Genomic DNA, 12,502 nt, shown 5'->3' on the forward strand with positions numbered 1-12,502 from the left:
GCCCGCCGCGCGCCCCCTCCCCTCCCCTCCCCTCCCCTCCCCTCCCCTCCCTCGCCGGCGCCTCGCCTCCTCCTCTCGCTCTCCTCGCCTCCTCTGCTCCGCCCGGCGCCGCTCCCGCCCGCGCCCGGGCCGCCGAACCCAGCCGGGCCGGGCCCCCTGCCTCGCGCGCTCTCGGCCGGGCCCGGCGGGGACCCGGTCCCCGCGGCCGCCACCGCCCCTCCCCCCTCCCCCCGGGGCCCGGCGGCTTCCGGACCTTTCCGACCGCGGACAGAGCGGTGGGAGCGTTCTCGCTCCCGGCGGGCGGGCGGCCGGGCCGGGCCGGGCGGAGCGGACCGTTGCGGCCGCTCCGGGCGCCGCGGGTGCCGGAGCGCGGACCTTCTGGGTCCCGGCTGAGCGCGCCCCGGGCGCCCGGCGGTGCCCGCTCACTCCGGGGCAGGGCAGGCAGACCTCGGCGGAGCCCGGAGCCGGCCGATCTGGACTGGACAGAGCGAATCCCGGACTGTGCAGAGCCCGGGGGATGCCGGGCGTGGGCTGAGGGGATCCCGGCGCCCTCCGATCCCTCCGACTTTGGCTCACGCGCTGGGACCGGCCCGGCGTCGCCTTGGTCGCCCTGCGCCCGGGTCACCTGTGGCCTCGGAGCCCCAAGCCCACCGGACCCTCGCTCGGTCCCGACCCGGAGCCCGGCGGGGGTTGGGGGAGATTTTTCCTGCCCCCTCCCTTGGAGCTCGGAGGCCCCGCCCCCTCCCACCGTCCAGATGTCTCCCGTGGCGGCTCTGAGGACCTCCCTGAGGCCAGGGGCCGAAGGGTCCAGAGAGAGAAGCCCGCCCTAGGGAGCCTTTGGGGGGGGCCCCCCAACCTCCTCCTGGGGCTTGGCCCCCGACGCTGCTTGGAAGGAAGGCCGGTGCTCCCACCCTTGGTGAGTCCGGGAGCGGAGCTGGGGTTCTGAGGGAAGGCGGGGCTGGGGAAGGGAGGGTCCGCTGCGAGTGAGGGCACCCGGGGGCACTGGGAGGGAGGACACAAGGACTGGAGAGGCCCTCTGGCAAACCAGCGGGACCAGGCCTGGCTGGGGGGGGGGGGGGAGTGGAGGCACGGGGGAGCTGGGGGAGCTGAGGCAGGGTGCCCCGTCGCAGGCTGAGGACTTCTGCCTCCAAAGCAGGGGCTCCTTCTCCTTCTAGAGGAGGGGCTATGCTGTAGACCATCTGCCTCCACCACCCCTCCCCACAAAGAAAAAAATTCCCCAGCGACGAAGGGTGCAGGCTGGCGAGAGGAGGGAGGTAGCGGCATTGCCGGCTGGTGCTGCAGCCTGGGAGGGCTGACGCCAGGCTTGCTCTCTCTGCAGGGGGCTGCCCTTCTCCTCCGACCAGCTCCCTTTCCAGAGCTGCCCACATCTGGAGCCCCCTCCACATCTGGAAGACCCCAGCCACCGTCCCTCTGCAGGTGTCAGTTGCCTCAGGAGACCTCTGGCTTTGCAACTGCCTAGGAGTTGTGAGGGATGACTGCTGCCTTCCCCCATCCCAAGGGCATCTCCTACCCTTAGTCCCTGCAGAGTCATCCCCCTGCCTCTGTGTCCAGGCTCAGCCAGAGATCAGCTCAGCACACGTTCAGGCACTTCAAGTCCTGGAGGCCACTCCTGAGACCCGAGGCCCCTCCCCCTGCTCTCCTGTGTCCTCACCTTGACCCCCTCTGTCAGACTCTGTCTTCCTCTGGGTGTCCCATTCCCCACCCAGAGGCAGAGGAGGCGGGGTGGCAGGGGGCAGGGGCTGGGTGAGGGCCACCCAGGGCCAGGGTGGGCTGGGGGGCCGTTAAGATGTGGAGCTCTGCCTGGCCGAGGGGGGCTCCGTGGAGGCAGACGCAGCGTGTGCCCGGCTGGGGGGAGTATGGGCAGGCCCGCAGCCACGTGGTAAAGGATGAACATTCGGGGCACCCCGGACCTCGGGCAGCCCAGTGACGACCCCAGCAGTGGTGGCCAGCGGGAGCGGATTCGACAGCGAATGAAGATGGTCATCGGGCAGCTTGAGGGCATCCTGCAGGAGCTCAAGGAGGTGGCCAAGGAGCTAAGGGAGGTGAGTGAGGGGCCGGCCAGACCCCAGGCCAGTTTTCCTGGGCCCGGCACCAAAACATGCTCATCCGTGTTTAAGTGTGTATGTGTACTCACAGCTGTGTGCACCTGTGTCACTTTGCTGGGGACTTCCTTTTCCTTCTTCTTTCGCCAAATCTGCTTTGCTAGAAATCTCACCATACTCCAGGACTGGAGGGGCCTCAGTGTTGCAGAGTTGACTTGGGCAGCGTGTTGTGGGCCCGTGGCCTATGGTTAGCCCTCCGGGCTGCCAAGGTGACAAATATAGACTAAATCCTACCATAGCCTCTTAGTGGGAGACACTCTTCTGGGGCCCAAGCTGGCTTTTGACCCCACCATCTGCCTCGCAGACTCTGACCTACTCAGAAGGTGGCTCTGAGAGAGTGTTGCTGGCCCTACTGAGAAGCTCTGAGCATTCTCCAGAAATCACACAGATACTCAGAACCCTTGACCCGGGAAAAAGTTAAAGCCAGCTAGGCCTGCCCTGCCCTGAGGTGGGAATGTGTCTGGGGGGCCACTAGTGGGTACCAGAGTTCCTGGGTACCTTGGCAGGGGCAGGAGTCTCGTCTAGAGGCATGCATCCCCGTCCACAGTTGTGAATGTTTTTGCCAAGGCTGAAAAGTCACTGAGAGATCCCGGGATGTGTGTCCCCTCTGTCTAAGTGGAGCCCGGTTTAATTACTGCTTCCCACATCGCTGGGGTAATGAGGTACACACGTCCTCAGCCCTGCCCCTTGGGCTGTGTTCGAGCCCAAAATGCATGACCAGCGTTCTGGACCGCTGGCCTGAATTTGCCCACTGGGTGCCATTAAGCCGGCCAGGTGGGCTTTAGGCAAATTTCAACTCCCTGTAACCAGGGCCCCTGCAGAGACAGCAGAGAGAGTGATTGAATGGGAGTTATGGGTTCATTCTTTCCGCAGCCAGCTGTGCAGAGAGGCTCCTGGAGGACTGAGGAGGGAGGTGGGGTGATGGTGGGTCCCCACTCCGGCCTGGAGAGCCAAGGAGCAGGGCATGTTTGAAGGGAGCTGTGTCCCAAGCAGAGGGGTTGTGGAGAGGCTGGAACAAGAACTGAGGTGAGGCAGGGCAGTCCCCTCAGCCCAGAATCAGCATTGTGGTCGAAGACCAGATGCCCCTGAGCAACCCCCAAACTCGTTGGTCCAAAGGACTACAACTCCCCTTCATCCGTCTCTACCCCATCTTTTCCAGATGCTCCTGTGGGTCCGTCAGGGCCATGGGAACCGTCCAGAGTCTCAGTCTTGGGCAGGGGCATGGGACCTGTGCCCCAGTAGGCCCACCCAGAAAAGAGCCAGGATGGACTCTAAGCCTGGGAGTCCTATGGCCCGGAGCCTACTCTCAACTGAGCATCTTCTGAGATCTGCCTCTCCTGTCTCCCCAAGCATAGTCACCCGGAGCTTAAAGACATCTCACAGATCACCCATACCAGCCCTGTCCATTTTCTGTTTGAAGAAACTGAGGCCCAGAGAGGGCTGGGGGCTTATCCAAAGTCACAGAGCCTACCAGTGGCAGAAGTAAGCCCAGAACTCAGGTTCCCGTGGCCTATTCTGAGGCTGGAGCAGGGGGACTAGTGGGTGACCTTTTTGCATTTTGACAGGGGCCTTCTAGAGATGACACCTTCTGCTCGCGCTGTGATGCTCTGAGGGGATGCCCTTTCGAGGATGAGGCAGGGAGATCAGAAGCACTAGGATTTATCTGCAGATCTGTTACATGTTCCCTCTCTCCCTTCTCAGCATATATAGACCCAGCCCCATGTCCTGCACAGCAGAGCTTCAGGGTCACAGGCCGTGCAGCCCAGAGGCCTGAGCCAGGACAGAGAGAGATGAGTTCCCTCCCCCTACACACCCTGTAGGCCATGTGCCTCCACCCAAGACTTTGGCAGGTTGCTACGGCAACCAGCGTCTACCCCGTATGCCACAGCCTGCCCGCTGCCAATGGCACCCAGCTGGGAGGGGGGCAGGCCTCAGAGCTCCCCCATCCCCCAGGCAGGGTCTGGACATGGGGAGATGGGCAGAAACAAGTGTTGGGGAAAGCAGGGAAGGCTCTGGGAGGCCCAGGCAGAAGAGGAGACACCATAACTGACTTCCTGTGGGATGGGGTTTATCAGGAATGGGGTTACCCGGTGGGGGTGCCAGGCATTAGTTTGGGGTAAAGGGTTGCAGCCCTCTGTTCCCTAGAACCTGCAATCTTGGCTCTTGATCCTGAAAGGGGGCTTATAAAACTGGATCTACCTGGCTCTTCTCAGTCCCTTTGTGTGGCGTTTTTCCATCAGGGGCATGGGTAGACCCAAGGTCTAGAGGGTGGCAGGCACTTCTTCCCTCATTATACCCCCTTCCCCAGATACCACCGGGTCAGCGCTCATCAGCTGGGTTGTCATCAGGAGAGCACATACCACTGATCAAGGCAAACCCTCCTCATCCTCTTGAGCACAAAGCCTGAAACTCACAGAGAGAGATGGGAGACCCTAAAGCACTTCCTCCTGAGGCCCCTGAGCCTCAGTCTACTCATCTCTGAAATGGGGATGCTGATCATTCACATCTCAGAGTGGTCTTGCAAGGGTTTATCGGAGGCTTGGCACGTGGCAAGGTGGGGGGGCGGGGCGCTAACTCTCACACCCCTAAAGGTTTTGGAGTTCCCTCTCCCATACCTCCCTCACCCTCCCAAACCCCTGCTGCAGCTCTGTCACTGGCTCCCCAGGTGATAGGGAGCAAGTTCTGTCCCATGGGTGAGGAAAGTACCCTCATGGACTAAGTAAGGTGAAGAATGTAAACGTGCGTTGAAAGCTGAAGTTGTGTTCCAGAGGGATGTGACTGTCAATCATTAATTAGCCCTCATCCCTCCTAGGCTCCCCAGTACTCCAGGACGCCAGGCCAATCCCAGCAGGCTCTCCAAACTCCTTAAATTTCTGCGAATCTCAACTTAGATAGAGATGCAGCACAGCCTTAAGGCCAAGAGCATGGGCTCTACAGCCAGACGTCTCGGGTTCAAATCCAAGCTCCACCCCCTTCCTAGCTGTGTGAGCTTTGGAAAGTTACTTCACCTTTCTGGGCTTCTGTTTTCTGGCAAATGGGGATACTGAATCTTATGCCTGCCCACCTGCCCCAGGGTTGTTGTAAGAATTAAATGTGATACCATGTATAAATTACATGCACCATGAGGGACACCAAACTGGCTCCACATCTTTTAGAGATTATTAAGGAGATATTCTTGCACCGGCCGGCTTCTTACTCCATGGATGGCCTCGTTCTTTTGGAGTCACATCAGCTTCTTAGCCATGATCAGAGTGGTCAGAGCCAGGACCCTGGCCTCCTGGCTGGCACCCTTCAGTATCTTCGGCCGTACGGCAGTGTCGCCCTCTTCCAGCATGGAAAGAGGTAGAGAGCGATGGTGATGGGGGGGAGGGGTCTCCAATAAGATGCCTTTTGAACAGAGACCCAAAGGGGAGGAAGGTACAAGACAAATGGGTATCTGAGAGAAGAGCCTTCCGGGCAGTGGGAGCAGCCAGTGCAAAGGTCCTGAGAAGGAAGTGTGGAAGTGAGCTCGGCATGTTGGGAATCAGCAAGGAAGCCAGGGCGGCTGGAGTGGAGTGAACCAGGAGGAGAAAAGCAGGAGGAAAGGTCAAAGAGAGAGCTGGGAGCTAGATCACACAGAGCCTTAAAGGCCTTGGTATGAAATTCAGATTAATCCTCAGTGAGAATCCCCCACCGTCTCCAGGAAGCTTCTGCTTGTGTTTCTGGGTGGGGATCTGCCTCCCCATTGGGCTCCCTGTTCCTCACCAGCTGGGGGACCCCAAGGGCAGGGGGAAGGGCCCTCATCCTTGGCCCCTTAGATGGTGAGTGTATCTTAACCAGGTACTTGGCCTCCTCCTCCCCCTCCTCCCCACGATGTCACTCAGCATGGGGGCTCAAAAGTGATCCTCGAGTTCGCCGCTGGTGACTGTCATGTCGTCACTGACTCTTGGGTGGGACCTAACTTAGCACAGTGGCCCACCTGGCGTGGCAGCGGAGGGTCCCCCCACCTGATTTGCATGGGGAACAGGCCCAGTGGCAGCCGTGCAGTCCCATCAGCAAGGTGCTGCGTATGACGTGGCATGGAAAGCCAAGGGCTTTCATGAGATGAATGTGGCCCAGCCAAGAAGCAGCTGGGGCAGGAGAGGCTGGGGACCACGGAGCTGTGCCAAAGTGGGTCAGCGCCATCACCCGCAGCTCAGCAAGAATTGTGCGGATTTTTTTCTTCTTATTTTTTTTTTTTCCCTCACCTTCCTTTCCTCCCTCTTTCCCTTTGCGTTCTCCTCCTTTGGACAGATTCACAAAGCTCCCTGGCCAATTAGGCCAAATTGCAGGATGAGAGTCATGAATCACAGTCAACTCTCCCCACCCCCTACTCCACAGCCCCCCCCCCCCCGAAGACAATAAATAACATAATCACAGAATTAAAAAATAATCAGTGGTCATAAATAATGCAGATCCCCAGTTATGTAACCAGCTGCCTAGGGAGCTGGGTGGGAGGGGAGGAGGTAGCAGCTTGTTGAGTGAGGGGAAGGGGCCAGAGGTGAGGGAGATGCTGGTTCTGGGACTCCTGGGTCCTCGGTCCTGGCTCTGGGGCCTTAAGGAACACAGATGTGCTTTCCTTGGAGAGGGGGCTCAGCCGGGGCTGGAGAGAGGGCTGGGGCGGGCAAGATAGGACCATGCAACTCCTTCTCAGAAAAGCAGCCCCAACGGTTTTTATCAGCTTCCTGTCTCAACTCATCCACTCATCCCATGGCTGTATTTGTGAGGAGTGTGCCAACCCCTGTGCCAAGCTAGGGGTGCCATGGCGGGCAAGATGCTCCCAGTCCCACCCCTCATGGGGCTTACTGTCTAGTGGGAAGACATCAATCCTGTAACATACATGTATATGCAATTGCAGCAGTGATAAATATTGGAAAATATTTTAAGGAAAGGTGCGGAGTGCCTTGAGAGCCTATCCTAGGGAACCTGTTCCCCACGGAGGATCAGGGACAACTCCTGATGGAAGTGAGATGGGGTGAATAGAAAAAGAGGGAGCATTCCAGGTGAGGCCCAGAGGCCGAAGTGGGCTCGGTGGAGTGGGTAGAGCTGGGGAGGCCCGCCTGGCAGGGCGGTGGCTGCCTGCTGGAGAGAAAAGTCCCTGTGGCCAGAGTTGTGGGGTTTGTGTTTGAGACACTCGGGGGTTTGGGGAGCAGGGCGGTGCTGGAAGCAGAGGGGTGACGCGGTCCTGTTGGCTGATTCTGAGATGCCCTGAATGCAGCGCGCAGCAGGAGCTGGGCAGGAAGCTGCCGGCAGATGGGTGCGGCTGTTCAGGTGAGGTTGCTGAGGCTATGAGCAGGACAGAGGTTGGGGGCGCCCTTGGGACGGGGTCTGTCACGGCACTCAGCCCTGCCTTTCTAGTGCTCCTTCTTGCCCGCTCCAGACCAGCTAATTCTTGTTCTTAAGGTGCCAGACCCAGCAGTCAGGACTTCTGACTTGTGGTCTCAGCTCTGCTCCTTCCAGTTTCTGGCCCTCAGTCTCCCCCTCAGCAAGCACAGTGAGAGGGGTGAAGCCGACAGCGACTCCAGTCCTCTGGCTTTGAGGCTCTAGGATTCTGTGATTTTTATGCTGTCATTTCTCTCTCCGTTTGCTCTCTCCCCATCTCTTTCCTTCTGTATATATAATTATTTCCCTGTCCTCCAAGACAATCCTGAATTACATGTAGGCAAAATGATTATTAAATCTCAGAGAGAAATCACAGATTTCAAGGCATCCGAAGCAGAGGGGCAGGTAACGTGGGGCCTGCCTGTCCTCTGCCCGCCCCACTGGCCCCACGAAAGGAGGTATAGGGACAGGTGGTGGGGTTTGTGGACTGACCCAGGCCCTGCATACAGGCTGGGTACCCTTGGCCCATCATTCCTCTTCTGGTCCTCACTCATGTCATTCATCAAGTGGGTGTGCCTGTCCCTAGTGGTCTGGGCCAGCTTTGCCTTTGAGTTTCATTACCGTTTGGCATCTAGACCCTCTTCTGCTCCTGCTCTGTCCGGAGACAGAGCAGGGAACATAGGTGCCACCCATGTGCTGGGGTTCGGAATACCCAATAGGTCCCATTATTCTGCCACGAGCATTGGAAATGTCCCCATCAGAGTGCCATTCTGTGGGTGAAGAAGTGACTCCCATCAGCTCTTGGGCCTGGTGCCAGGGGCCTGGTTCTACCTTTTCACCCACTGGTGCACAGTGGAGATTGATAGTCTTTGTTGTCCTGCCTGCTTTCTGGGCATCATGTCATTAACTACTCCCAACAGCCCTGTCAAGTAGGTACTACTAGAATTCCCTTTTATGACGACACAGGCACAGAGACACCGGGTCATTTGGCCAAGGTCACACAGCCACTCGGTGGTTGCACCTAGCTAGGTCTGACTCCAGAGTCCAGGTTCGTAAGTGCTTGGCTGTGCTGATTCTACAGTTTAAATCACGTTCTATTAAACCCCCATCACCTTGGTGAGGAGAGGATTGTCCGTCCCATTTTTGTAGAGGAGGAAACAGACATGGGGAGAGAAAATCACCTGCTTCAAGTTCCTTAGCCAAGATGTGGCCGACTTGGGATTTGAACCCAAGCCTCCCTCTGTCCTGTCCCTCCACACCCCAGGATGGAACCAGAGAAGGGCGTTCTAATGGAGAAGGGGAAGGGCCTGAATGTGAAGGCTGCCTGAGCAGGTGGCCAGCCAGAAGTTCTTGGGTGGAAAGGAGTATGTCCAAGCCTGACAGCTTTAGGGCCCCTGCCCTGTGCACCCTGGGTCTTCCTCATGGGCATTAGGAGCCCAGCTTCTGGGCTTGGCCTGGCCTCAGCCAACCCTGTGTGGTCACACCCAGTCATTTAATGACATTTCTATTAGCTGTGTCCCCATGCTTCCACAGCAGAAGTCTCAGGCTGAACTTGATCAGGAGAACCTAATTTGCCCCCAGACACTCAGGGCCTCCCCTGAGACTGGCAATGCTCCGAGGTGCTATGTCTTTACCAGCCTAAATCCCCAGACCCCTAGTCCAGTGGTTCTCAAAGTATGCCCCTGGATCAGCGACACCCAGAAGCGTGTTGGATGTGCACCTTCTCAAACCCCACCCGGGTCCTACTGAATCAGAAACTCCGGTGTGCATCAACCCACTCCGGTTTGAGAGCCCCTGCTCTGGGCCAGGACTCCCACCCCTCAGGTGGGGCTTGGGTTGAACAGGGGCTTCTGGGGAAGATGAGCTTCTCTGAGGTAGGGGGAGTCACTCGGGGGTGGGGGACACAAGAAGGGATTGCCGGATTGGAGGGTGGGGCCCTCTCCACATTTCTTGCCCAAGCCCAGACATCACAGTAGCACCTCACGGTGGTGAGCAGTCTTGCAGGGGAGCGGCAGGAGAGGGTGGCAATCTCGGCTCCCCCCTGTTACTGGTGCCTCGGGTGCAATTTCTGGAAGCTCAGGAGGCGATGATCTCATGGGTGGAAAGCCTAACGCTTAGTTGGTGCTCAGAGATGGGAGATGATGTCACTTTTATCACCAGTGCCCCACAGAGCCCCTTTACTTCCCTTCTCACCATTCCTCGATGAGGGCCCTGGTGAGGATGGCAGCCCTGGAGTCATTGTATTCAAATGGTGGCAAGTGAGGTTTGAGATCCAGAGAGGTTGTGTGACTTACCCAAGGACACACAGAGCAATGTCTAAGCTGAATCTAGAACCCAAGTGTCTTGACTCCCCCAGTTCTGCAGGCGCCAGCCAAATGATCCCACCACCCCCTGGGGCCTGGGGCCATGGGGAGTGGGTACCCCTAGGCATGGACACCCCAAAACAGCTTCCCAGTCATCCCTGTAAACCCAGAGTCGTAGAATCTCCGAGATGGAAGGAACCTTGGAAATAAACCATTCACCCAACCTCCCCATTTACAGATCAAGAAACTGAGACCTCAGAGGGAAAATGACTGATCAGGTCACCCACGTAGGACCCTCTGACTCCTAACCAAGTAAACTTCTCACTGACCCATACACCTCCTGGCCCACTGCTTATGCCCTTGCTTTTGTCTTGCATTTGGGGGCATCCCCCACCCCCACCCCTCACCAGACACCTAGCACATCACTGGACAGCAGTCATCCTCATACAAGTTTGTTGGACTAGGGGCTTCCTTAGTTAATTCATTACCTCACTGCTCTGACCCCAGGGAAAGAACACCAGAGAGGCACCAGGAGCTTGAGGACGCACTGTGTATGTTTTGTCCTTGGGTCTCTTGGTCCCTCTGCTTTGCTGTTGTTGTTGTTTTGCTGTTTTTGTTTTTGGTCTGAATCGTTTCCCCCTTCTCTTAATCTGCCCATTCTGGACCCTCTCTGATGGGGTCTCCCTTTTCCCCCTTCACTGTCTTCATCCCTGATTTCTGCACTGACAGGGTCTAGGCGAGGAGTCCTGAGACAAGGCACCTCTATAGAGGCAGGGTGCTGCTTCATGTGGGATGGGTGGGGTCGGTGGTCTCTGTGACCGAGCTGCCCCCCACCCCCCGAGTGCATGTGATGAGCGGTCCTGGACCCAGGATGAAGGGTTTTCTTATTCCTTCCCCAACGAGCCAGGGTTGATCTCCACTCATCAGGGGGCAGGAAAGGGAAGGAAGGAGGAGGCTCCGGGGTACGTGGGGGTATGGTGATGGAGACTCATGGGGGACAGTCACTGACCAGCGGCACAGGCTGGTCCAGGATGCTTTGGAAAACCTGGGCAGAGTCTTCCTCGTGGTCACCCCGTATCATTTCCTCTCCAACTCATCCATCATGTGGTCTGCTCATCTCTCCACCGTGTGGCCTGGCTGGAGTGTCAGCTTCTGTAAATGGCCGCCTCTCAATCAAAGGAAGATGGAACTCTGAGCACCAGAACAGCAGCTGGCTTGGGGGGAGAGGGGTGTGTGCGTGGATGGGGTGTGGGTCTGGAAGGAGGGACTGAGGACTAGAAAATAGGAGAATGGCCCAGACAGGCTCTCCTCACCCTCGTCCAACGTGGGCCCTCACTGGGGCAAACGAACCTGTGACCTCAAGCCCAGTCACCATCCTCTGGGGTCATCAGCCAGGCATCTAGCAGGGTGGGACAGGGGCACGCTCACACCCACATGATGCTAGGCCCCCCTCACTCATCTCTCCTTCCGTGGCCAGGTGGTGAGCCAGATCGATAAGCTAACCTCAGACTTCGACTTTGAACTGGAGCCAGACGACTGGACCACGGCCACTGTGAGCAGCACCTCCAGTAGTGACAAGGCGGGCGTGGGCGGCCCCTTCGACCTGGGTCACCTAGACTTCATGACAGCTGACATCCTTTCGGACAGCTGGGAGTTCTGCTCCTTCCTGGATGTATCTACCCCCTCGGACTCCGTGGACGGCCCAGAGTCGACCCGGCCAGGGGCTGGCCCCGACTACCGGCTCATGAATGGTGGCGTGCCCATCCCCAATGGGCCACGAGTGGAGACCCCGGACTCCTCCAGTGAGGAGGCCTTCAGCGCTGGCCCCACAAAGGGCCAGCTGCCCCAGCGGACCCCAGGCACACGGGAGAGGGTGCGGTTCAGCGACAAAGTACTCTACCACGCTCTGTGCTGTGACGATGAGGAAGGGGACGGTGAGGAGGAGGTGGCAGAGGAGGAGGTGGGCCTGTCCCCAGAGCCTCCCCGTACAGAGGCCCACGTGGGCCCCCTCAAGCCCTCCCCGGCTCCCTACAAGCCAAGACGCTCTCCAGTGACCAGCCGCCGCTCAGGCCCCACCTTGGCCCCTGAGCAGACCCGAAGGGTCACAAGGAACAGCAGCACCCAAACAGTGTCAGACAAAAGCACGCAGACGTTGCTGCCCTACACGGCTGCCAGACAGAAAGCCAAGGGGAAAAACTAGGGGCTGGGGAGGGGGCTGGGGGGCAGTGGGCACATAGAGCTATAAATATATATATATATACATATATATATATTTAAACAAACGCAGTCATAATAAAATTTTAAAATGCTAAGGATCCAACCCCGAAGGCCCCAGAGCTTTCACGGAGCTCATCTTAGACACAAAGATGCCTACTCACCATCTAGGTCCCAGGAGGTGCGGCCGGAACCACCCTCCCTTCCTTCTCATGGCAGGGCTCCCGAAAGGGGCGTCCAAAAGCATGTAAATTAGGTGGGACTCCTCTTCCAGGCCCCCGAGCACGGTGGTGGAGTCTGGCTGCTGGCCTGGGCCCTGTCCCAGAGGGGATCCATCGACAGGTGGCAGGCTCACAAGGAGCAGTGTCCAAGGCCAAGGGCTAACCGTAGGTCTGACTGCAGGATGGAGGGCCTCGGGGTGGCATCACTCCACACACACACCTCCCCCCATACTTTCCACTCCGAGGCTTGTGCCTCTCCTTCCCAAAGGCAGACTTACCTGGGGAGATACACAACCCCACC

General features: G+C 58.3%; 1 protein-coding gene across 2 annotated transcripts; it reads left to right on the forward strand.

Moving 5' to 3' along the window:
* The first annotated feature begins 213 nt into the window (after positions 1-213).
* INSYN1 (inhibitory synaptic factor 1) lies at positions 214-11,978 on the forward strand. 2 transcript variants are annotated; one of them, XM_047864617.1, is made up of 3 exons: positions 214-916; positions 1,340-2,063; positions 11,244-11,978. In XM_047864617.1, exons 2-3 carry the CDS (start codon positions 1,908-1,910, stop codon positions 11,964-11,966), a joined length of 879 nt encoding a protein of 292 aa, XP_047720573.1. In that variant the 5' UTR covers positions 214-916; positions 1,340-1,907; the 3' UTR covers positions 11,967-11,978. The 2 variants fall into 2 exon arrangements, with proteins under 2 accessions (XP_047720573.1, XP_047720574.1); XM_047864618.1 differs by lacking the exon at positions 214-916 and having other exon boundaries at positions 1,999-2,063; positions 11,244-11,318; positions 11,414-11,978.
* The last annotated feature ends 524 nt before the right edge of the window (positions 11,979-12,502 follow it).

This window comes from Prionailurus viverrinus, chromosome B3 (genome assembly GCF_022837055.1).
Source record: "Prionailurus viverrinus isolate Anna chromosome B3, UM_Priviv_1.0, whole genome shotgun sequence".
NCBI lineage: Eukaryota > Metazoa > Chordata > Mammalia > Carnivora > Felidae > Prionailurus > Prionailurus viverrinus.

What these genes read in the sequence shown, in the direction of transcription:
- INSYN1 (XM_047864617.1), top strand. Translation starts at nt 1,908, where the DNA reads ATGAACATTCGGGGCACCCCGGACCTCGGGCAGCCCAGTGACGACCCC. An exon ending in TGGCCAAGGAGCTAAGGGAG is followed by an intron (nt 2,064 to 11,243) that starts GTGAGTGAGGGG and finishes TTCCGTGGCCAG; the next exon opens with GTGGTGAGCCAGATCGATAA.